The sequence below is a fragment of the Myzus persicae genome, unplaced genomic scaffold, assembly GCF_001856785.1.
Source record: "Myzus persicae strain clone G006 unplaced genomic scaffold, MPER_G0061.0, whole genome shotgun sequence".
In the NCBI taxonomy this organism is placed as follows: Eukaryota; Metazoa; Arthropoda; class Insecta; order Hemiptera; family Aphididae; genus Myzus; species Myzus persicae.
In genome coordinates, this window is record NW_019104061.1 from 36,833 (window position 1) to 62,650 (window position 25,818).

Sequence of the window (25,818 nt, forward strand, 5' to 3'; positions counted from 1 at the left end):
TAAAGATGAAGATTGGTATTAACTTAATGTCAGTTAAGTATTTAATAAGTTATAAGATTAAAGAAACTTTAATTAGAATAATGAACATGATGGATTATATGATTGGAAGTATAACTAACAGGTAATGATTTATTTGTATCCATTAGTTTTTTTGTATTTTTAGCTCCACAATTGTTGTAAAAATATCAGAAAAATGTTATAAGTACCATAGAAGTTTAGTATGTGACCTCAGACATACCAAAAGAAAATTGAGTTTAGTAAGTAACCTACCAAGACAATTATTTATATTAATTACGGATAACTTATGGGTACCAATCTATTAACAGACAAGATTAATTTTTAATTTTTTTAACCGATATACAATAATAAGTATATTTATAATAAAATAATTGTATGAATTTTTTTGAATAATTTTGACGTATTCCTGTAATTGGTATTCAATATTCCTATACTTACATTTTTTTTACAGATTTCGACATTATTAAATGTAATCCTGTATTATTTTATATTTGCATTACCAATTAATTACTTATTATACAATTCAACATAAGAAACTCAATGGGTATTTCAAAAATGTTGATTAGTTTTTGAAAATATTTATATCATTATAAAACAACATTTTTCTAAAAAATTATATTTTTGGTATTTCTTATAATAAATGAATTTTAATTCTTTATTTCCAATCAGAATATTTTTGTTTTGAGTAGTTCTTCTTCTTTGGTATATAAAAATTGAATTTTAGACAAGAGCTACATGTATATAAAGTCTTATGAGTGGAGCGTACTGCAAAAAAACATTGGTCCACTATTTAACTCATATAAACTTTAAATATTTATAACAAATAAACAGAGAAAAAAATCTTACCCCTAATTGTAAGCAGCTTTACAGCTAAGTTCTACAATTTTAAATAAAACAATTATGTTAAAGTTTTTTATGGACATTATTAGAGTAAAAAGGAGGATACCAGCTGTATGTAGGTTACAAATGGATGACTGATATGGACTGTGTAAAATTTGAATCCAATGATATTTAAACATTGCATACAGAAATGATCCTGAGTGGAGTCGGTCTGTTAGTCAGCATATATTATAATAATATTTTTTAATTGCAACAAATAAGATTGTTATTGTTTCATTCAAATTTGAACTTAAAATAACAACAACAAAAAACTATGCTTATATATTTACTATTATTTTTTGGTGACAGTATGAACAACTTACAACATACCTTGTGATACATTTTCAATCCTTACCTATAACATCTATACAAACTGAACAGTTTATACATTTGCAACTAGGTCATTGTTTAAACATTTTTGAGGTTTTTAAGATTTTTGTCAAATTTTAAACTTTAAATTCTTATAAAAAAAATTGTGCCAATGCATATTTTATATTTTTAACTGTTTTGTTAATATTTAAAAAAACCCTAAGAGAAAAACATATTTTTAAAATTTTATAATGAATAAAAAATGCTAATATAAAAATTTCTTTACAGTTTTAAGTATCTACTGTTATTCAATTTGAATTACAACAAAATACGAAAAATTGTTCTATGAGAATTTGTTAATTTACAAATAAAATACAATAAAAAATGTAAACTTCAAACACATACAAAATTAGTATAAGTATTATATTTTAGTTACCTTAATTATAATACTTTTTCACTAATCTACTGCCTGATACCTATTTATAGGTAAATAGAGATTGACAATATTGATTGATCAACAAAGGAAATTCATTATGATTGTAAGCCAAAAGCCAAGACTTGTCAATATTGTCATTCATAATCTTGCCGTGCTGTGCTAAATACTGTTGAATTAATATTTTTGTTTGAAAGCAATAACAAATTGTGACATTTACAAAACAGACAATGGGCAAATTTTTTTGATTATCTTAACAGTGATTAAGAGAAGTTAATAAAAAACTTATAACAAAAATAGCACCATTTTTATTGTTCTCTCTTTATTTTATGTATGTTTAGGTATAAATATAAAAATGTTGGACGTATAATATAATTTCATATGCAACTTCATTATGAAATATATTATTTAACTTATGATAAATATTAAATATATTATTAATTGAATCCAAAATTATTTCTTCTTTGTATCCAATGCTACTTTATTGCTTCAAAACTTGAATAATCTAAAGCATAAACGAAAATCATTGTAAAAATAAAATAATATTATTTAAAAAGCTGTAAATATAATATTAAGAGGATGTCAGCACAATATTTGTTTTCTCTCTCTAGGCCACAAGCAATATCAAAAAGCAAGACAGAAAACTAATACTATGAAAAAAAAATATATTCTTAGGTATTATTTCTTAAAATTGAGTTCTACATTTTCTATGATAAAGTGAAATGTATATGTATTCAATTAATTGATTAATATAAAATAATTTAAAATATGCACTTAAATTATAAAATGTTGTATGAATGGTTGTACTACTGACAAAAAATACTAATACTATTTTTATTACCAACCTTGAGTATAAAATAATGTTGATAAATGTATCAGGATATGCAATATTCCATAACTGAACACATGGAATTTGTCCCTTAAAATCTTTAAGTTTATAAATAGATACATTGGTATTATTCCCTAAAATATTAAATAACTCTTCTTCTGTTCTGCTAGTAACATCTTCGGGAGGAAACATGTGCAATGCCACTTTAATAGCCTACAAATTAAAATGAGCAATTTAATTAATTAAGTACGACAAAAAAAAAATTATTTCAAGAAACAATTTTAAATCACCTTCAAAAAGGCACATATTTTCAACACATAGTCATCTAATGGCTAGAAACTAACCCCCCCCCCTTCAATTTATAAATTGTGTGGAGTACACATCTAGGGATTTTCACACCCAAGAAAAAAAATAAAATTTGGTCTATTTTCAGTAACATATTTTGTTCTAATAATAAACATTTAGTTTATGATAAAACAAATGTTATACCATAACAATAATTTAAACCAAACAGATCTTCAAAAATTGAATATAATTCACTTGTATTTATATTAAAATTATGTTATTGTATATTAAAATATGTTATATACTAACATTGTTTATTTTTGACATTTAAAACTTTCATTTTTTTTTTTTATTTAATAATCGTGTTTATTATATATATTATAATTTTACTCTATTATAAAATAGTACCTAACTATGATTATTACGGCTTGGGAGTTGTGGGAGCTAAAATAAGCAAAATATACACAGAAATCTAAAATATACAAACAACAATGTTAAAAATAGCATTTAATGACATATAGTGGAAAACTTGAATTTGATAAGCTTTTATTAATTGATCAAATTAAGTGAATAAATGGGTATCAATAAATATAATAAAATTAATTTTTGTTAATTTCTGTATATACTAGTAATAAATAATCATGTTATAATGTATATTTTAAAAAATATTAAATTTGTGAAAAATAAATTAGAATGAAAAAGTTAGCATGTTATTTAATAATCAATGAAATGTGTACAAATTAATAAAAATTAAAAATTATGTAATTTGTACTAAAACAAACTACTAATGCACTTTAAATTTTTATTCAACTACTAAAAAAACCTAACCTAACCTGTTTGAAGACTCAAAAATCAAACACATTTGAAATATACAATATACCACATTACTAGGAGAAGCTTTATAACCAGACCTCCAATCAAATATTAATATCATCAAATTTCTATAGTAAATAATATAAGCATAAACTTTTCTATAAATTATATGTAAATACAGTGTAAACTAATAGCGTAGTATATAATGTAACCAAGACCAATAAAAGAAAAAAATATATTTCTATTATATACTTACAAAGTATAAATAATATCAATTTTATTGACTAAAGCATTATCACTTAACTATTTTGCACAACAAATGTTGATAATCAAATTTAATGTAAATAACTGCAAATATAAATTCTGTAGATTGTTGAGGTGTTGTTATAATTAATTTAAACCTTTTTGTGTTAGATAGTTGTGCTTGTTCAATTTTTCGGTTATGCATAGTTTGCACACCAGCGTACTTAACAAAACTACTGAAAAATAATATTAGAATCTGAAAGCCCAAGTTGTTTTCTTACTTTCGGATTCAAATTGCATGCTCAGAAATAGTAAAATAAAATTTTCAAATATTATGTAGGCATTCCTGTTTGAAAATATGAAATCATAGTAAACTAAGACAGGATTAAACATTTAGGTGTACGGGTGACTATAACTAGGGCACTCATATATATATATTACTGTTTATTTTGATTATGATTATTACTAATTTATTTTTTATTTTAAAAATATACTTATTATATCATATGGTTTATTACAAAACAATTATATTGAATTTTTGAGTTCAAATAAAATTTGGTATTCAATTTTTAATAATATGTAATGTACAACTCTTCCTATGTACTTTTAATATAAGAGTGAATTGACCCTTAATCTAACTTAGAGGTAAGAACATTATCTATGTTTGTATGTCAGTTTTTACAATATTAAAACTGTTAAGCAGGGGATGAGTATTTAAAAATAATCATAATATTCACTTATAAATTGAAATACCCTAAAAGACTGAAATACAAACACAGTGACTTACAAAGATTGCAACACAAAAATTCGGCTGAACTTACATTTGCTATGTAGTTAAGGGATTATTTTTGTAAGGCAGATACCACTCCCGGTGTTGCAATTCCATTATCTTAAAAGCAAATTTAACTTACTTGACCTGGAATTCGAACAAGAAGGGCGTCAACTCTGAGCAAATCAATTAGTGTATCTATTTCAACAATCTTGAAACAGCCATAGTCAATAAAAAATACTTTAACCTAAAATTTGAATATTAAAAATACATTAAAACTACATATTTACTTTATTTTTTCACAAAAAAATTATTACCTGTCACAAAACTGTTATTTTATTTACATAACAAATATAATATAGACAAATTATTAATTAATTTTTGAATTAAAAACCATCTATTAAATAGTATTAAACTGATAAAAAATTAGTTTTTAAATTTTAATTAAAAATATAATCTTAAATACTAGTATAAAATAAAATCTGCATGATAAATTACTTGATAATCATTAACGAAATACTCCACTTTAACTCTACCCTTAATGTTTGATTTATAACAAGCCAAATATGTATCTTTATAATCAATATCTCTACAATTTTTTAAAGAAGGTCCTGAAAATTGATCAGATGAAAAAAGTTTTTCCAGGGATTTTATTAAATCTTGATTAAACTGCAAATAACAGTATCCAGCTTCAATTGATATTAGTTTAGCTTCGCTAGAATCAAATTTATCCTACACAAATAACAAAGAAAAAAATACAATTTATATTTATATTTATCATAATAATTATTGATATAACTATTGACTACAATACATTCAAACAAAAAATAACATTATGTTCATGACTTGATATTTACAAATAATAATAACTTACTCCAGAAGTAATCTTTGGTGTTACTTTTTCATAGAAACTACTGAATATGACATCATTTATATTCATCAAAGTTTCCAAATAATATAGAGTGACAGTAGGGGGATTTGTAATTACACTGTTTGGAATTAGAATACACTTGGTTTCCAACAATTTTTCAATTACAATTTCTTTGATGAATGGGAATTCATCAAATGGTTTCAATTTATTTAATATAGTTATCACTGTCTGAAAAACATTCAAATTATTGATTGAATGTTAGCAATTATTTAAGTAATAGTAAGTCATAAAATTATATTTTGCACTTAAATAACTAAATTATATTTTAAAACTGTATTTGTTTTATTTTTCTTCTATTTGGATTCGTCCGTCAATTTTTAGTTGAATAAATTATTATTAAAATGTGAATATATATATATATATATATATATATATACAAATGTAATGCTAATGGCCATAGTTGTAAATAGAAATTTATAATTTCATGACTAATATAACAAAATAAAAAAACTATTTTATTTTTAATCTTAGTTTACGAAATATATGTTTGAAATTATCTCATCAAATTTGCCAATTAAATTATTTGTTTTATGATAGTTTTATCACTATAATATATTTATATATTAAGATCACACTTAATATATTATTACCTGACCAAATATCTTTTAAAGCTCTGGTTCTAGTGAATAAATTTGGTTTTGTTTTACAATTATAGATTTTTAAGTGTCAATGTATTGTTACATTATTGATACATTAATTATTACTGGTATTTAATAAAATTCAACAATAATCAACTTACATTAGTATTGCTATCTTCCAATATGACACAAATGCTTGAAGGACTTAACACAGCTACTACTGTTACAATTTTCTTGCATTTACTTTCAAATGTATACTGATTTATTTCCAAGTTAGTCTGCTCATTGTAATATGAAGGTATTTGTTTAGGTTGTATTGGTATACTGCATGCCTTATAAATAATATGATGAACAATTCAAATAAAATTTCAAACTTGTATATTTCATATTAAATTGGTAATTAATTTTTATAAACATAAATTCAACTGTATGTCTATCACCTGTTTAACCTATTTAATTATGTATTTATGAACCATAAACTTACAAAGTTCAGAAATTAATCAATTCATTTTAATGTGTAGATAATATAGAACTGCTACGAACGACTAAATTCAACATTGTTTAATATCTAACGACTAATATCTTTTATAATTAATCAATGTTACATGTTTATATATTTTTACTTTGTATATTATGTACGTAGTTTAACATTTAGAGTGAAACAGAAAAAATAAAAATGTATTGAAATTAACAACTTAAGAGGGAAATATATTATATTCGCCATAGTAAAGGTTAAATATTGCATAAATTATTAATATTTAATAATCATAAATAAATATTTTGTTTTTCATAGGTATGGAATAGATTAGGTACACTAATATGTATAGTCAAGGTTGTCTAAGGCTTTAAACATGGCTGGAAACTTTAAAGTGTATCTTAAACAATTATAAGGGGAACATGTCCTAAGGTCTAATCAATATGTTTATTGTGCTGCTCATTTATTAAATGAGGACGTTTCTGCAGCTTGTAATTGTCTAACAAAAGAGTTTGGGTGTGCTTAAAAAATGTAATATTTGAAAATACTTAACACAAAAATGCCATCACGTGTTATTAATGAGACTGACTTAAATACCAAATCAAAATTTCTAAAACTGTATGAGCCACAAAATTGGTTGAAAGATTTACAGCAATTAATGAATTTGTAGAATTATTTCCACTTATTTATTTTTGTGGTGGCCTTAGATGACCTTGATTATACAAGTGGAATAATCCTGATAATACTTATATAGATGAAACATTTTATTAATAGTAATAGATTCAGCATTTTAAATTCGTCAGCTAAGATTTAAAGTAATTATGATTATTATATTTTATATTATTTTATAAATTTAATATAATTTGTTAGGTATTGGTTGAATATGGTCAACATCCAAAAAAAAGGGTTGGAAGCATTAACACTATGTGAGAGTGAAATGTTTCCTAAAATTCAATAAAAGTATTATGCATATCACCAGTAGTATACTAAGACTGAGATTTCATCTGTGAAAAATGATATGTGTGCAATAAAAATGTATTCTAGTATATATTTTTTTAGACTCCATTTAATAGGTAAAACTATTTTAGCAGATCAGACAGAAGTTTCACTAATAGGTACATGAGAAAGTTTTTAATGCACTGGCCAAAATACCTCATATAATAGACATTGTACTCTAATAATAAATTATTATGAATTTTATACATTGTCTATATAAAAAAAATATGTATTTATTTAGCAACCCACATTATTTGATAGTACGTATAAAATTATTTAAAATGTTAATTGTATTGAACTAAACAAAATTTTAAGGATTGTGCAAGCAAAACAAGCAGTTTTTTAAGTTAAATAGGCTGGTAAATACTTTTGCATCCCCCCTTAAAAGTTGAAATAATACCATTCTGCCTCTTTCCAAGTACATAGCAAAACACTTTATCATTACATATTTCTGAGTACGCCACTGGGTAGTAGTTTGTATTACTATTTCAAGCTCAAACCAATAAATAAAAACATATGTTAAGTATAATGGTAGCTTAAATGTAAATAACAAAAATTAAAGAGAGAAAATAAAGCATAACACCAAACTCATTGCATGTGTAAAGTTTGGTAGTCCAAATTTTTAAGTTTACCGTTTCCTGGATATTGCATTTTTTTGTGAAAATCTCTGATAGTTCCAATAATGAATCATCAATTATAGTCTCATTTTTTAATTCTTCATTCTGAAAAAAACAAATTGATTAGTTATTAAATATAATAAGTACCTAATAATTATTATTGTGCCATGTTCTAAAGTATTTTGCACGGCTGCAAGATAAGTAATAATTAAAAAATAATAATTCTTATCTCAGCTCAAAGAATATTTTCAAGTACAACGCATAGTTAAAACATTATCAACTTTAATAACTATAAACTCACTCGCCAAATCTTCATGTCTTGTCGATATTTTTTTTTATGTTTTATGTAGAAGAAAAAAATTATCATGTTTGGTTTTGATACCAATGAAAACAAAATGTGAAAAAAAAATTATTTATAGTTAAAGTGATATCCAAATGTGCATGAGAAGTCATCACGTCGGATGTTGGCACTTGTAGGTGGCTTTAGCAAACCGTATGAATAATGTGTATAAAAATATTCTTGTCTGCCGATTGTTAATACAATGAAACGGACACCTTTCAATAACAAGTTGTTTTCTTGGGAACTAACTACAAACTTTTTACAATCTTAACTATCTGAATAGCGGATACCTCCAATTAAAAGACAACATTTCAGCCACCGAGTTTTCGGTATTCAAAGGTATTATGATTATTTAAAAATATTATATTATATTATGTGTGTTTAATACTGATTCTGTTTTGATATTTTATTTTTAGTTTACAATAAATAATATTCAATACTGTCTACTAAATAATACATATTATAGGATTCCAGTATCCAACACAATCGTCAGTACATTGTGCTTGTAACATCGAGTTGTTGTTGTAAATATTTTGTTTTGCGCGAGTTATAAGTATTTTAAGATGTATAAAAAATTTACAATTTTAAAATACTCATAACTCGCGTTAAAATTAAAATATAATAAAAAACCTATGAGGTTGCCTAGATAATATCTTACCTTTAGATTTTATAAGAGGTCAATTCGCACTAATTTTTGAACTAACGGAGCTACACGTGTTGTGCTGAGAGTAAAATTTGCTATGTTACGCACTTGTAAGACAGAGACAACACACGCAGGTATCACGTCCTCTTAACCACAAAATATCGGCAACGCATTTTAAGAAATGTACCAATTTTAGTATAAAATGTTTAGTCATATCTCACTACAACTATAGATGTTGATGAATACGACATTATCAAACAAAAACTATTAGGAGACAAACACAAGTCCAAAGCACCCCATTTAAAACCAGGAGCCAAATAACAATATTGAAAAGACAAAAATTAAAAACATCAATACAAAAATATTTTTAGTTTTCCATTGTCAACCTGGTCATTTTTGTGAATTAAATGATGTCAGTCTATGATAAAGATCAATAGTTAACGATAATACTAATAATAATTGTTATGAGGTATTCTTGTTATACTGGTGCTGCACAGAGACATCACAAGTACATATGGATTATAACTCTTAAAATACTTTTTTTTCACCAATTGTTTTCATATTCATTTTTCATACCATTAAGTATCAGAAACAAGCATAAAATCATTTTTTTCTGGTTATGTATATCTTTTAAGTATTTCCAATTAACTTAAGATATGAACATCATAAAATACGTATACTATCCACCCAACAACCTCTACTGAATACTGGACATGCATGTGGCATTTTAATTTATAAATAGATACCTTAGACTCTATGGTTTGTTTCTATCATAATTACCTTAACCTCAATTTGATTAATATCTTTTTTCCCATATTTTTGTAATCGGTCTTGAGCAAATACTTTTGATTTATTTTCGTTGTTCAGTAATTTATTTTCCTGAAATAATTAAAAATATTAATTTAAAGTTGATATAAATGCAATTTATACAATACTAGAGACTAAAATTGTTGTAAGTTTATACAACTCGAAAATTTGGTCTAAAAAAGATTGAGTTAGGTAGTGGTTATATTTTTTATTTATTACACAGCTGTTAATTTTGTTACTGCTTATAAATTAATTTTGGGATGTAGGTAATTAAAATTAAAAGGAAATAGTAAAAACTGGATACATAAAAAGAGTGTGACAGAAAGATATAACAAATGAAATAACTTTTGTTCTAATCAATATTTTTTTTTTTTTTTTTTTCATTGAATTAATAGACCCGTGTACTACCCATATTAATTATTATCAACCATTGACTATATAAGAATAAAAAAATTTTTTAATATTGCTAAGAACACAAGTAATTTAATTTGTCATATCTTTCTGTTACACTCTGTATAAAAAAAAATGGATCACCGAGTCTGAACCCTAAGACAATACTTTTGTATTGCTACTACAAAAGATCAGTAAGTAGTGCAGTATTATCCAAATTGTTGCCCGGGGCAATATAAAATTTGCCACCTCTACATATTTTTAAAAAATATCATATGATTTTCACCTCTCTTTTTATGCTATCACAAAAACAGCAGAAATATATTAAATATTAATGGAGAAACATATTACAATTTTTAATACGTTTCTCCATTAGTTTTAAAATATTAAAGTGTATAATATTGTATTATTTTAAAAATTTAATACAAAATTTGTAACGGAGAATGTACAATATTATAGTATGAAATATTTTCTAAAAATATGACGCCCCTCGATCACCTTAAAATGTCCACCCCGGGGCAATTGCCTGCCCTTGTCTCCCGTTAAATGCGGCTCTGTCAGTAGGTACAAACAAAATAGATGAAATTACTATTAACCCAGTTATAGCAGTTGAAACATAAATGGTTTTACAGTTTAATCTTACTTAATTTCGATGATTATATACATAATAATCAATGATATATTTAATATTCATAAAGAGTAATTTCATTTAAAAAATTAAAGTAGTTGCAAAAATTGTATTAATATTGGCTGGAGTTAAAATTTGTTATTAATAGTGGTAGTTTAATAAACCCTTACTAAAGTAACACTACTTACTTATTTTTGTTTCTTTGAAATTAAAATAATTAAATGTATTAATATGAGGTAAATGTACAATATACTATAAGTTATAAGTACTAGAATATACTTTAACTAGTTGTCATTATGAAAATTTTTATAAATACATTTAATAAGTAACATAAAAAGAACATTCTCATTTTTTTTCTGTGACTGCAAAAAAGAATGCAATCGGGAGTTGCTACGATTCGTGTTTTGCTAGATCCAGTTAAAACAAATTAAAAAACAAATTACATTATGTAGATACCATACATTTACCATACTATACAGTTAAACCGGTCCCGCCAAAATGTATATCATGACATGGCCCTTAATTTCAATGGGAAAAACAGGGGGAGCTCTGCCTGATAGGGTTTGGGGGCCAAGTGTGATTACTAATACCACCACAGTAAAAAATGAATACCTCTCCATAAAAAACCTATCACATAATATATTAAATACAATAATAAAATTAATTAATTAATAATCAAAAAGTAGTAAATTTATGGAACATATATGTGTTTATAATTTAAACAGCCTTGAAATAGTAAAAAAATGTAAGATATTAGTTGTTCAAAAATGTTATCGATGTCATGGGCTTTACTACGCATACAAAATGTAGTATCTTAAATTGTGGTTGTTATAGTATTGATAGTATTAATCCCTTTTTTCTAATGGTTAGTCATTTTTGCCTAATGATAAATTTTACATTGTACATAGTAAATAGTTAAAAATTTTAATCAATGAATACATACATATTTCATTTTTGGAGGTCTAACATTTTCTTTGATGGTAGGATTTCCATCAGCGGTACGATTTTCAAAATAATTGACCGATTGTCTTTTTCTTCTCAACCGATATTGCTATAAATAATCATAAGCACATGTAAAATAACTAAAAATAAAGGTAATAACAGTTTGAAGACTATAAATCAAATTGCATATTTCTCTAAATTATATAAATAAGAAATTAGGTAATGAAAAGTATAGAAAATATAATTTTAACTAAAAATTAATTAGATAAAAGTTATTTAATAATACCTAAAATGAGTAGTAAATAAAAATGTTTAAGTAGGTTATTTATCAAAATATGTATTTGTTCTATAAAGACATAAATATTCATATTGACACGGCCCCAGCGCCTCATCACTCTCTCTCAACCGTACACACTGCCACTCTGGCCTAAAGGGGGAATATCGAGATTTAATTAATAATTCGCGGTGGCCCAGTGTTACACGTCCGGTAGTCCGGCGCGTGGGTCGCGGGTTCAAATCCCGTACCGTGCAATTTTTTCATTAATTTCTCGATATCTCTCCCAAGACCGGCTACATCACCTGTGGTCGAGTCAATATAAATGTCTTTGAATTGTGATTTATACTCGGTTTTTGAATATAATAGAATATAAGTTACATAGGTATGACAAACAGAAAAATAATATTTTACAGTCTAAATACTTTTTAAAAAAAAACTAGATGATAAAATACTATAAAACTTACCATAGCATTGTTGGAACCATTAAGAGTATTATTCAAATTCTTATATGGTACTGCAGATAACTTGGATTTTGAACGTTTAGACTAAAATAAATAAACATCAATAAAAATTACTTACAAAATTATTGGCTTAAGTATATATTAATTATTTCAACTGTTGAAATTTAACATAATGGTATAAAATGGTCTACCATTCTGTTTGAAATGTATAAATAATTCATTGACTATAATTGGGAATAGAAATGAAAAGAAACACAAATATCAATAAAATCATATTTGATGAAACTATATTATTCCTAAAAGAGTTTTAAATATTAGTTTAAACAAAATACATAATATATTTATTTCATACTACCTTGGTTTTTTGTTTGCTTATCATTTTTTCTAAGTGTTGAGTCTTTCCATCACTGACAACATTCACAAATTTGTGGAATCCTTTATTTTTTATTTTGAATACCTTGAGAGGCTCAAGAAATTCTTCTAAAGAGTTGTATCCTAGTTTTCGATACGGTATAGGTTCACCAATTAAATTATAATAATCAGCTGAAATCACAAATCCTAATTAAAATTTAAAAAATGTTGTTTGATAAAATTTAAAAATTGAAATCTAGGTGGGTGAAGATGAATTGTTATAGCTTATTAGTTATTACCTATTCAATTGAAAAAATTAAAAATTGCAGTCTTTGAGAGAAATTTTATAAGTATGGAAATTAAGTATAGGGGATTTAAATGTATAATGATAAAATAAAACATTTGTAAAAGGAAATAAGAAATCTATTCAACATACATGCATTTAATCATCCCATTACAAATTCAATATTACACAGTTTTAAGCCAAGTACCAATGTAAGTAATTAAAAATTAGTCAGTGGAAACACTCACAGGTGTTGTTACAAGATTAGCACTGATGAGTGGGTGGTCCTAACCACTATAGAATTGAATGATTTAGGGGAGGTAGATACCCCCAAATATTGTCAACTGGCAATTCCTGTTGGCATATTACAGAAAATCTCTAGTATAATACTTTTCATTATTTTTTTTTTTTTAAGTTTTAAGGTAAATTAACAATTGTCACTATGTCCAATTGTGCAATTCGTAAGTTAACACTACAGTAAAGTTAATCTTAATTATTATTTACTTTATTGTTATTATGATTATAAATAGGTTAATTACACACTCAACTCAGGTCAAAAAAAAACATTTGATATATTTGAGAATGGTACCTATCATAACAGCAATTATAATTAAACAATTAGTAATCTCAGTTATGATGAAGATACAAATGTGTTTACAGTATGATTATTGAAATGGAAGTGTTTAAACCTCAAATAAGTCGGTAGGAAAAAATTTTGATTTTTTTAACTTTTTTTTTCTATTATTCATACACTAGCAGTGAATGACAACCTTGTAACCTGCCGATTGCAAATTATAATTTAGTTTCTGTTGATTATTTTAGTATCTAAAAATCTATTCAATATGCTCAAAAGTGGATGAGGTTTTAAATAATTAGGTATTATTTAATTTATCAACACAAATATTGTATATAACATCACTTTTACATCATCTACTTAGATACCAACTATATGTACATTTGATATTTTTTTAAGTAGACGATTGTCACTGCTTCCAGATTTTCTGACTATCAATAAATTATAAACATTTCCAAAATGTCAAAGCATTCATATCCTAGTAGTGCTTCAAAGAGCAGAAAGTTATGATGAAAGAAATTAACAAAAACCATAAATTTCTTACCTAACAAGCTAACACATCTTTTTTCTGTTTTTCCCAAAGAAGAAAAGAAACCAACTTAATTCTACTAATAGTCCAAAAATCGATTATTATTAACCAACAATCACATTTATTTCAATATTCTTCTTTAATCCCTAAAAAATAGTTTGTTGATGCTTCAGAAACGTTTGACAGCAATTCATTAATATAAAATGATGCTGGAAACTGGAAAACATTGACTGAGGTAAAACAAAATATATAGGTATATAAGAAAAGATTCCATATTTTTACAAAATAAAGATAGCAACTTTTTGAATTCCACACAAAATTATACATCATCAAAAAATTGAAAAATTAAAATGAAACACTTAACCAGGTTTATATCTACACGCCAACTAAAAATTGTGAAAATATTGATAAGTCGTAGCTTTTATATTATTCTCCCTCAAAAAAAGCTTTAATTTGTTTTCCATATTGTTTCTTTTCTTCTAAAAGAACTAGAATTAGTTGTGAACATGGATTAAATGGCTGGAAACATGCTCATAAGGTTGTTTTGGAACATGAAAATAGCTCAATGCACAGAGAATCTGCTATGACTTTTTTCTGTAAGGACAATTGGTAGCATAGATCAGAAATGGCTAATCAAATAAACTTGAATGCAAATTATTGATAGGAAGAATTGAAGATAATTATTGCTGCAATAAAATTATTATTGTCAAGAGAGTTTTGCAGAGAAAATCAAATCATTGAATCCTAACATAACATGAACTATTTGGGCAGTTTAGAGTTTATAAGCCAAATAAGCCAATTTCATCTACTTCTTTTGGAACTTTTAAAGGAATATGGAAATCAAAGCAGAAGAAATCCTGCATTTCTCGAGTTAAATAGTTTAGAGCTTAACCTGCTTTCCTCCGATCCAATGTAATGAGATTATTAAAATAATGGGGAGACAAGTGCTAAATACAACTATTTCAGAATTTACATGGCTAAATATTATTCAATTAATGTTGATTCCACTCCTGGCCTTTTTATATAGGTCAAATGACATTCATTATTCACAAAGGTGGACATTAAGTTGTTAAAAAGTGTGCTTTATTAAGAAAATTGAAAAACTAGAAAATATTATTCATTCTAAACTATGGAGTAAAATGTTATTAAGAATTAATGAAAGAAACAAAAATGAACTAAGAAAACCTCACCATTGATGTAGAATGTCAATTCAAAATTATTTGATTCTCTTGCTGGTTTTCTAAGTGAATTTTGAGACAAATTTGATAATTATGAAATCATCCTTACAGAACAATTTCCAGATTCCAACTATAAAGATTTACATCAATGAACTAAGAAAAGGACATTCCCCAATAAATAGACTAACAAAAGTTTGTAGTTTCTTGGAAAAGAAAAATTCAAAATAAAAACTTATACATTAATAATGCATTTACAAAATTGTAATAAATAATACAAATCAATCAATATACTGATTTTTTGACAAAAGAAATACATCATAAGACATTTGCAATTTTATTATGTGGATATTAATTATAATGAATTCATTTTAGAATGTTTACATTTAAAAGACACTTAAAATACACTTAAAATTTATGAATTCAGTATTTCTAGTATATACAAATATTTAGAACACAGTTTAGAATCAGATAGATAAGAAAAAACATTTCCAAACATAATAATATCCTTTTGAATATTTTGATCAATGGTGATTGCCAACTGCAGTGAAAATCGTTCATTTTTCAAGTTAAATTTAATTAAAGAAGAGCTTCAAAGTACCATGAGCCAAAAACAGTTAAACAAATCTATCTTCAAAGAGTATCAAACTATCATCAAGTTTAGGATATGAAAATAACACTAATAATACTGTTATAGAAGACTTTGAGAATAAAAAGTCTAGGAAAAAACCATGTTAAAACAGTATTAAAAGATTAAAACTGAAAAATGTATGTCAATACCTACATATTTTTTTATACATTTATTTTTGTCTTGCTTTATGAATTGCATTTATTTTATAGATAATGCATATGTTTTAATTGATAGGGAAGTACTTTTTTAATCATACATTTTTAAATTATAATAAACAATAAAGAAACAAAGATTCAAATAAAAAATTTACTTTTTACTGGTTAAGTTAAAAACTGAATAGCTAATAATAATGTGTTAAAAAATGTATATATCATAATTCATAGTAAATAAACTATTCAAGTGTTTAAAGACCCAAAAAATATAATGGGCACTTAATACCTTAAAAGAGCAATGAATGCATTGGCTTCACATGTGTATTATTTTTTGTGTCTGATGTCACCTAAGTGTTAAGGAGCAGTAAAAATGGTCACATTTTTAACATTGAGGGTGATTTTTGGTAAAAAATTGGAACCAAGTACTTCAGAGATTAAAAGTACAATGTTCAAGATCTTAATCAATCTAGAATAATCTCTATAATATTTTTGAACTTCCATTAAATACACTTATGCAGAACCTTGCATTAGATTTTATAGCTTTGTTACTGAGTAAAAGTTTTTTTTAAATTACGAAAATTTCTGAAGGCTATAAATAACTCAAAAGAATCAAAATATTTTGAAAATATTACCATACATGGAAAATTCTAATATAAATACCTGGTGAAGATGTTATGTATCTACAGAAAATAGTTTTTGAATCACGCCAAAAAATAAAATTGATTTTTTCAAAAATTAGTTTTGCATAAATATTACTAGTTTTTTCAAAAAGCCTTAAAAAACTACTAGGAAATTTCAATTTTGACCTCTCAAAAGTACCAACTAGATTCATTTTATCAGAAAAGATACTGATGTCAAAAGTCAGAGCATTTTTAGTTTCCTAAATGTTGATGGTAAGTAGACAGAAAAAAAACACTCATCATTGTAATAGATTTATTATATGTTATATATTATATATATTTGCGCAGAATCTAAAATTATGAACTAATTAATCAAAAATTTTTTATTTTTGAAAGTAGTACGAAAATAAGCAATAAAACAGAGGCCAAAATGTTCTGTGACAAAACCGACAATTCTCACAATGATTTTTCAAATTCCCAAATAAGAAAAATAAAAAAAATATTTAAATATTTAAATTCTTATCATGAACTATCTTAGTTCACAATTCTAATCAAAATATTAACAACTATGATTATGATTACTCTGCAGGGATGCTCCCTATACACGCCTATGATCATATTCATATTAATATGTACATAATATATTATGGACTGAGCATTACCCACAAACATTCATAGGTTTGTGGTTTATCAGTGTTTTTTTTTATATTTCCAATATAATATGATGGATATAGCCAATATACCTACATATTACGAAAGGACTCAAGTCCCATATAATCTTTTTCTAACAATGTTATACTTAAACTTCACTCCCTATTTTCAGCTCATATCTGTATGCATTTACGGTATTTCTTTAATTATATAAATATTTGTTAGTAATTACCTTTATAATGAAATTACATTATTACCTACATATCTGTTAAAATAAAAAACTATATTCATTTTTATAGATGAATACCTAGAATGTAGAGCACAGTCCTTAATGTTTGAAATATAATATGCTAAAAATATTATCCTCCTTCCCTGAAATTCTAATGGATTTCTGTCTGTTCAATAGGTATTTAGTAAAAAAAAATGCATCCTACTAATAGTTTTTATTTAAAATCATTTGGTTAGCTGATGGCTCATTTATAATTTGTTAAATATTGTATTAATCATTATTATGTGTTAGGCTGGGATTAATGAAAACTAATTGATTTTTAATAGTTTTAAAATAATATACCTACAGCAAAATTAACTTTTTTAAATATTTTTTCTATTTTAATTTATTTAAACACAAAACTCTTTTACAATGCACACTCTTATATAGACTTGAAATATATCTAGGCAGTATAATACTAATTATATCTATTGATAGGTAGTTAGTAGGTACTTACATTCAATGCAATTTAATTGCACACCGCCTTTGTTTGATGTGATGGTTGCTCTTAAATTAGATATTATCTCATCAATTTCAATGGAACTCGACATCATAGAAGATGGTACAAGAACGACACATATAAACGTCAATTGAATTAAGTCTTGGGTATTTTATTTACGCGTACGCATATGACAAAAAATGCACTAAAATCAATTGGCAGAACACTAATTAACGGTTAGAACGTAATACGTTATTAAATAAATAAAAAATATATACAATATGTAGGTAACTATAGTACCTTTGACAAATATTATATTCCTAATGAAATACTTACAATTTATAATGATATTTAGGATTTGGAAAACAACAATAACCACAAGTACCGTAATTACTATAATTAAGAAAACTCAAAAGCAATAAGCATGTGCTCTGTATCAGCGTCGTTAGTAAGTTAATAGGCAATAGAACAGGACAACGCTAATAGCCGTGTTACGTTACAACGAAAACAATACTGAATAATCATTAATAATATTATTAGGTTATGTAAGTTACTGCGGTTTGTAGAAAAAATGCATGATATCAAGAGAACACGTTACATGGTTGTCGACATCCAGGTTTGGTTCATGTCGCGGCTGTAGATATTATTATCTTGAATAGCTCAATCGTGGTCCAAGTGTACAGCAGAGCTTACGGACAACTACAGCACTCTGGCACTCTGCGCAGTGCGCACACGGCAACGCGCCTACCCGAGGATCGGACCGTCAGAAAGTTACGATCCACGTATTACCGTGTTGCTCTAAATATTATATCATGACGTGACTCCGCGTACATTGTGTGTACTGTACTTTGTGCGATGTATGGTAGCACAGACCACGCCAGGCAATATTACTATGAATAAAGGTGGATTCACGTCACATCGCCATGTCGAGTAGTGTTCGGCAGGGATGTAGTGGAGGGTATGCGCAGGTATGCGCCGCATACCCACTTTCCAAATTTTAAAAAGAGAGCATACTCAAGAAAAAAACTAGAGACCGCAAGTATGCTCTGAAAAACGTGCGTATACCCAGCATTAGCCACTTGGTCACATCACAAAAATTGTCTTATGTCAGTAGGCAGTAATCATTTAATTCTATAACATAATATTATTATGTCTAACTGTCGAGAAATGCGGGTTACGGAATGCCCATTGCTCATAGATAATATGATATAATATTTTAAATGGATTTTTGTATACAACAGTCTATTTTTAGATTAGCCGCTATCGACGCTATCGATAACATGATAAAATTATATTATGACGTATTTTGTTTGTACAGTGTATTTAAGATTTGTCAACAATCAATAATAATTATATCGTAGTAGGTATATTATTATGTTATTTACTTATTTGTCATTCGACAGTCTAACTAGTAACTACGAGTCACTAGTCACTGTGGTACTGTGTTCAGTGAATATAGTTCAATATGGATAAATTTGTAATACGATCTACAAAGGTAAGTCAATACTCAATAAATAACTTTTATTTTAAATAATTATTAGAAAATAATAATAGAAAATAATAAAATATACACTTCAAAATGTTTATGATAATATTACTATTTCACTGTATATTTTATCTGCCTTGTTTCTTCGACGATGATTAAAACATCATTGTAATTTGTAATATAATATTAATATATAAATATACACAAATTTGGTCACAATAATTTAATAATTATTACTATAAAATTTGTTTGTTACATTCGATACCAGTGGTGCTATAAGAATAACAGTTTTATAAATAATTAAAAATATAATAGAATAATGAGTACATTATTTAAAACTAGATTTATCTCTTATAAATTGTGAATTAAATATTAATTGATAATTGAAGTAATAAATGATTAAGTAGATGGTTATTTATAATTTAAAAATTAAATTATGAACAATATACCTAAAATTGATATTGTTATATTATAAACATAATTTAAAATGAATTATACATTTTTTAAACTCTTAATGAATATAAAAGATATGTTCGTATGAGTATAAATAGTATGCATACAAATAATTGTATGTCTAAAATTATGAATGGACAAAAATATGCGTAGGTAATCGATTAATGATTATATTTTGAAGCTGAAATATATCACAATATATAAAGTACACAGTATTATTAATATACCTAAGTATATATACAACTTTTTACTGTGACATTATATTATAGGATAAACAATTATTCAAAGAAAAAAAAAATTCAGATCCGGATGATCCAGTTACTTCAGAGGAAACATGTATATCATCGTCTAAGACACCATCTAAAATTTCAAAATTGGTAATATTGTTTAGTACTTTTAATATAATTTTTTTAGAAAATATTATCAATATTTGAATGATCATTTTTATTATAATATTTTAGGATCAGAAACAACTCAAAGATGCTTCAGAGAAAAATTCCAACACAAATCCATTTAATGAAGTACATCTTTGGCCTTCTGAATGGACTTACAATCAATGGATTCAGAAAAAAGATAGATATCCTTGGCTCATTTGTGATGATGGTAAAATTGGATGTTTGTATTGTAAAAATGTTGGTGAATTAAAAACATGTAAAAGTCAAGGTGTTGAAATCTCAACTGAATGGAGTCAAATAAACGTTGATGGTGGTACCAATTCAAAATTAGTTACTCGTTTAAGTATTTTAAGACATAAAATATCAAGACACAATAGATCTAAAGCACACAACTTTGCTTTAAATATTTCAAGAGAAAAAACACATAGTAAATTAAGTACATCATTTGAAACTTCAACTTCTAAACATTATCAATCTACAATAAAAATATTTCGCACTGTTTATTTTATTGCAAAAAATAACCGACCATTTGATGACCATTCAGATCTTGTTGAATTACAACAAATGAATGGGGTTTTATTAGGCCAAACATTACATTCGAGATATTCAAGTACTTCTATTATTGATCATATAGCTACTAAAATGAGAAATAAAATTATTCAAAATATTATAGAAACCAATTCAAAGATTTCTATATTAATTGATGAATCAACAACAAATAGTTCATCATCTGGTATGATTATTTATCTCAAAGCCTCCATATCATATGATTCACCTGTTTTTATATTTTTGGATTTAATTGAATTGAAAAGTCAAACATCTATAAACATCATAGACCAACTACTTGAATGTTTACATCAACGTGGATTTACTGATATTTATTTAAAAGAACATTGGATATCATTTGTCACAGATGGAGCCAGTGTTCTTTTAGGAAAAACTAATGGAGTTGCTGCACGCTTAAAAGAAAAATTTCCAATAATATTTAGTTGGCATTGCATTAACCATAGGTTAGAATTGGCAGTTAATGATGTGTTAAAAGATATTACAGCAACGTATCATTTCAAATATTTTCTGGACACATTATATTCTTTGTATAGTCGATCACCTAAGAACCAAAACGAATTAAAATTGCATTGTGAAAGTTTAAATGAAATATTTTTAAAAATTGGTCGAGTACTCGATGTTCGTTGGGTTGCTAGCAGCTATAGAACTGTAAAAGTAGTTTGGAAGATGTATCCAGCTTTATACAAACACTTTAAAGAAGCTTCTGAGGATAAGTATCGTGATCAAAAAACTAGATCCAAGTATAAAGGTCTTTGTAAACGGTTGGAAAGCTTACAATTTCTTTCAGACTTGGCACTTATGTGTGATGTGTTGTCTGAATTATCTCAACTGTCATTAGATTTGCAAAGTCGGGATGCAACTTTGATACAAGCTGATAAAAAAATTAAAAGAACTATTAGAGTAATTGATTCTTTAAAAACTATCAATGGTGATTATTATGCTGAAGCAGTCGAGGCTATCGAACAAATGATGTTTAAAAATATCCCTTTGTGTAATAATATTAAATTAGTATGTATCAATAAAAACCAATTTATTACAAGTATTATTAACAATTTAAACATGAGACTATTAGATAATAATGAAGAAGATAAAATAATCATACAAGATATTCAAATTTTAGATAAAAAAACATGGCCAGCTGATGTAAATATTCGTTTTGGTGAACAGGAAGTAAAACGACTTTGTAACAGATTTCTTTTAAATCAAGAAAAAACATTAAGAGGATTAAGAATATTAATCGACGAAGAAACCAATGAAATTGAAGAACTAAATGAAATAAATAATTTGATAAAAACGATCCCATGTTCTACAGCAGAATGTGAACGTGGATTTAGCTTAATGAATATTATTTGCACTGACATACGCTCAAGATTGACAATTCACAATATTTCAAATTTGATGATGATTAACATTAATGGTCCACCATTGAGTATATGGGACCCTGAAGACTATGTCAAAAGTTGGATTTTACACCATAGAACGGCTGATGACAATAGATCCAGAAAAATAAATAGAAAAGAAAAAGAAAGTTTAAAACAAAATTTATGGAATATTCTATAACCTTAATTTATAAGTTTTTAATATTATGTTTATGTTATTATGTATTTGGTAAATAAATAAATTTTATAATAATATTAATTATTACACTGTTGAAGTTAATAAAATGTATTATTATTAATTTATATAGGTAATAGAACGGTGATTGAGGAGGGGGGGGGTAGGGGTTGATGACAAAAGCCCCCCTAAAGCTGCCTCATATTAAGCATACTCACAAATAATTTTAGGACTACATCCCTGGTGTTCGGTATATTTAATACATGGGCGACAAAATGCTGGTCACACGTTACCTACAAGTTAAATACTATACATTCAACTCTACACGACACGGAGAGCTATGAACCGCCCTTCAGTATTATATTAATTATATTGATTATTTATAGTTAATGATAATTTGAATTTGCATAATATAGTCCGTCGTATTTTAGTAGCTGTATTATTGTAGTTCAGTGGCGGCGGGATATGGGACTATTAATAGAAGTAATTGCTTCGTGTCTAATATAGGTGGGTGGTGTTATTGTAACACCTCAACACAATAATTGTCATAACAAATATTATCGTTAATATATTATCATTTCAAGTGTAATAAAGGGAATGATTGGTGGTAGATATATTAAAAATGGACAATTTGCTCCAAAAACTCAAAAAGTTTGCTCCGTCGCTGTTGTAATTGTCTACTTGTAGTCGTATTGTGTACTTATATTAACTGTATTAACAATGTAAATATTGTCAACTGACAAGTGACAGTTAATAACTTATAACTATGTATATGCATTTCGTGGATATACATTTAGATACAGGATATAAATATACCATATACCTAGAGAGCCTTAATATAGTTCTCTCGTGATATATCTATTCCTTGACATATTCGATAGACTATTGAGTAATACTAGTAATACTACTGATACTATATGATTTTTTTCAAAATTACCTACGTGGCTACGTTGAATTAATAAACAACCATAATCAACTTGTCTTGTTGACTACCACTAGTCCACAACTTAACTTGTCCAAAAAGTGAAGATAAAAGTATACAATATAGACGAGTAGTGAGTACCTGCGACAGGCTGGAGGAAAGTAACGCATGGAAAATAATGCTCGTGACAGACTATTGAAATTATTGGAAGATTGGATCCCACGGGATTCCAGAGTATTAACATGTTAATATTTACCCGTTCGAATTCACAGTCAATTTATTAACAGTAGATATACATCATTTATTAAATTATGATTTACTCTAACATCGATAAATGATTATGTATTAATGTATATAGGTTACGTCCGAGTCCTACTTGTATATGAAATATGAATACCTGAGTTTTCGAGACAGCGAGACGTATAGCTCGTTGGCATATCGATTGTCGATTGATAATTATGTGTCTACTCAACTTACCAACAGGCTACAATCTATATTCTATAATGTGGATTTTATATGGGTATTTGCGTGGCGATAGACATAATTTATTTTTCTTTCCAATACAGTTCCTTGCGAACATCAATAAATTACTAATTAGGTAATAGCCAATGGGTATAGACTATAGACAATAGACAGTTTAGTATAGGCAAAAATGAAACTAAAGCTATTAATAAATTATAATAAATATTTTTTAAGTTCAATAATTCAGCATTATACTAACACTAAATGTCTAAATGCACAATTAAGTAATGAGTCTCATCCAGTTAAATGAGCATAGAGTAATTGTGTGGTATATAGCTTCATGGCACACACCTACAATCAAAGCAACATTAAAGCAATATAAAAATGTTTTTGTATTAGGTAGCGGGCCTGTCAAATTTAAGTGCCATAAGAAAAAATATATTTATAGGGCACCAAATATATTTTTATACATTCCCTTCAAAAGAAAAAATGGAAGTCTACCCTTGATTGTTTTACTTACAAACGACCACCTGAAGAATGAAGATGTTAAATATAGATAATGATTTATTCTTCGATTTTTAACAAAATACCAATCGAAATAATGTTCCACGATAAAAAGTCTAAAAAATTGTACATTTACTTTTAAAATTGTATCTTATTTATACTTTGTAGTTTGTATAAAAACATAAGCCATCACAGTTTCTTCGAAAGTTCAAAAACCATTAATACACTTAATACGTTGACAACGTATACTATACGTCTATACCTAATGCTTAAAAAAATGCATTATTACATTTAGAACAATATAATGGTAAACAGAAAACTGGTACGGTCTTTATATAAATTTGGAATACTGGTGTGGGTCTCAATAGTCAAAGTTTCTCAAATTCTTATGAAAAAAGGATTAAATTATGAACGATTATTTTTAATTTAGTTTTACCAAAAATTGGTAAGATTAATACCTCCCAATATGAAATATTTCATTTATGCCAATCTACATGTCGAAAAGCTCAACAATTAGGTATAATATGTTCATTCCCTGTGCAAAGAGAAGATGTTGAAGTCTATGGGATGTCCGTTTTAAGTCTCAAATGTGACGACACACTGTAATATCTATGTTCGGACTCATAGATGTATTGTAAAAAAAAATTAAATAGGCCTATTTAGGGATATCTATAAAACATCGTGGCTCAGTGGTGTATGAGAAATCACTCTGTAATAACGCATAGAAGTTACAAAAGTGACATGTAATACATGCTATATATGATTATTGGTTTTTTAATATCTATAAATAGATAGCGACGTCCCATAGTTATCACATATGCATCTACTGAAAAATATATTTATAGTTATATAATTATAATAAAATAATATAAAATAATATAAATATTTTTTTAATACTATCAGAATTATTTTTATAGTTTATTGTACTATTCGTCTAGTCGTCTAGACAGCCGCACTACTGACGCGCACCAGATGTTTTTGATACGTTTAAATGTTTTTTTTAATGTGTAACTAATATTACCTACTGGTTTTTTAAAGTTATTTAAATTGATCTACTAATTGACCAACATAATTCAATTTACCTGTTTGGCTATTCGAGTTTAATATATCTGTTTGATTGATCGTCGTTTCGCCTTATT

At 26.3% G+C, this 25,818-nt stretch overlaps 2 protein-coding genes across 2 annotated transcripts; one reads left to right on the top strand and one right to left on the bottom strand.

Annotated features, from left to right (window-relative positions):
• Positions 1–2,023: 2,023 nt before the first annotated feature.
• Positions 2,024–19,593, bottom strand: LOC111038222. The gene is made up of 13 exons (XM_022321235.1): positions 18,673–19,593; positions 18,355–18,541; positions 13,019–13,206; positions 12,667–12,747; positions 11,927–12,034; positions 9,939–10,037; positions 8,191–8,280; positions 6,249–6,419; positions 5,453–5,677; positions 5,077–5,310; positions 4,721–4,825; positions 2,485–2,681; positions 2,024–2,144 (listed from the first exon to the last, which is right to left on the bottom strand). The coding sequence occupies exons 2-13, from the start codon at positions 18,449–18,451 to the stop codon at positions 2,129–2,131; spliced, it is 1,611 nt and encodes a 536-aa protein (XP_022176927.1). The 5' UTR covers positions 18,452–18,541; positions 18,673–19,593; the 3' UTR covers positions 2,024–2,128.
• A 60-nt stretch (positions 19,594–19,653) lies between these two features.
• Positions 19,654–25,285, top strand: LOC111038211 (E3 SUMO-protein ligase KIAA1586-like). The gene is made up of 6 exons (XM_022321220.1): positions 19,654–19,831; positions 20,545–20,652; positions 20,737–21,725; positions 21,873–22,165; positions 22,358–22,696; positions 25,110–25,285. Exons 1-6 carry the CDS (start codon positions 19,802–19,804, stop codon positions 25,283–25,285), a joined length of 1,935 nt encoding a protein of 644 aa, XP_022176912.1. The 5' UTR covers positions 19,654–19,801.
• Positions 25,286–25,818: the final 533 nt, after the last annotated feature.

Excerpts from the sequence above, each read along its gene's own strand:
- LOC111038222 (XM_022321235.1), bottom strand. The coding sequence starts at position 18,451 with ATGATGTCGAGTTCCATTGAAATTGATGAGATAATATCTAATTTAAGA. Across the intron at positions 12,748-13,018 it reads TAAGCAAACAAAAAACCAAG|TCTAAACGTTCAAAATCCAA; the intron begins GTAGTATGAAAT and ends TATTTATTTTAG. Across the intron at positions 4,826-5,076 it reads ATTTCGTTAATGATTATCAA|GTTAAAGTATTTTTTATTGA; the intron begins GTAATTTATCAT and ends TTCAAATTTTAG.
- LOC111038211 (XM_022321220.1), top strand. The coding sequence starts at position 19,802 with ATGGATAAATTTGTAATACGATCTACAAAG. Across the intron at positions 19,832-20,544 it reads TTGTAATACGATCTACAAAG|GATAAACAATTATTCAAAGA; the intron begins GTAAGTCAATAC and ends ATTATATTATAG. Across the intron at positions 20,653-20,736 it reads CATCTAAAATTTCAAAATTG|GATCAGAAACAACTCAAAGA; the intron begins GTAATATTGTTT and ends ATAATATTTTAG.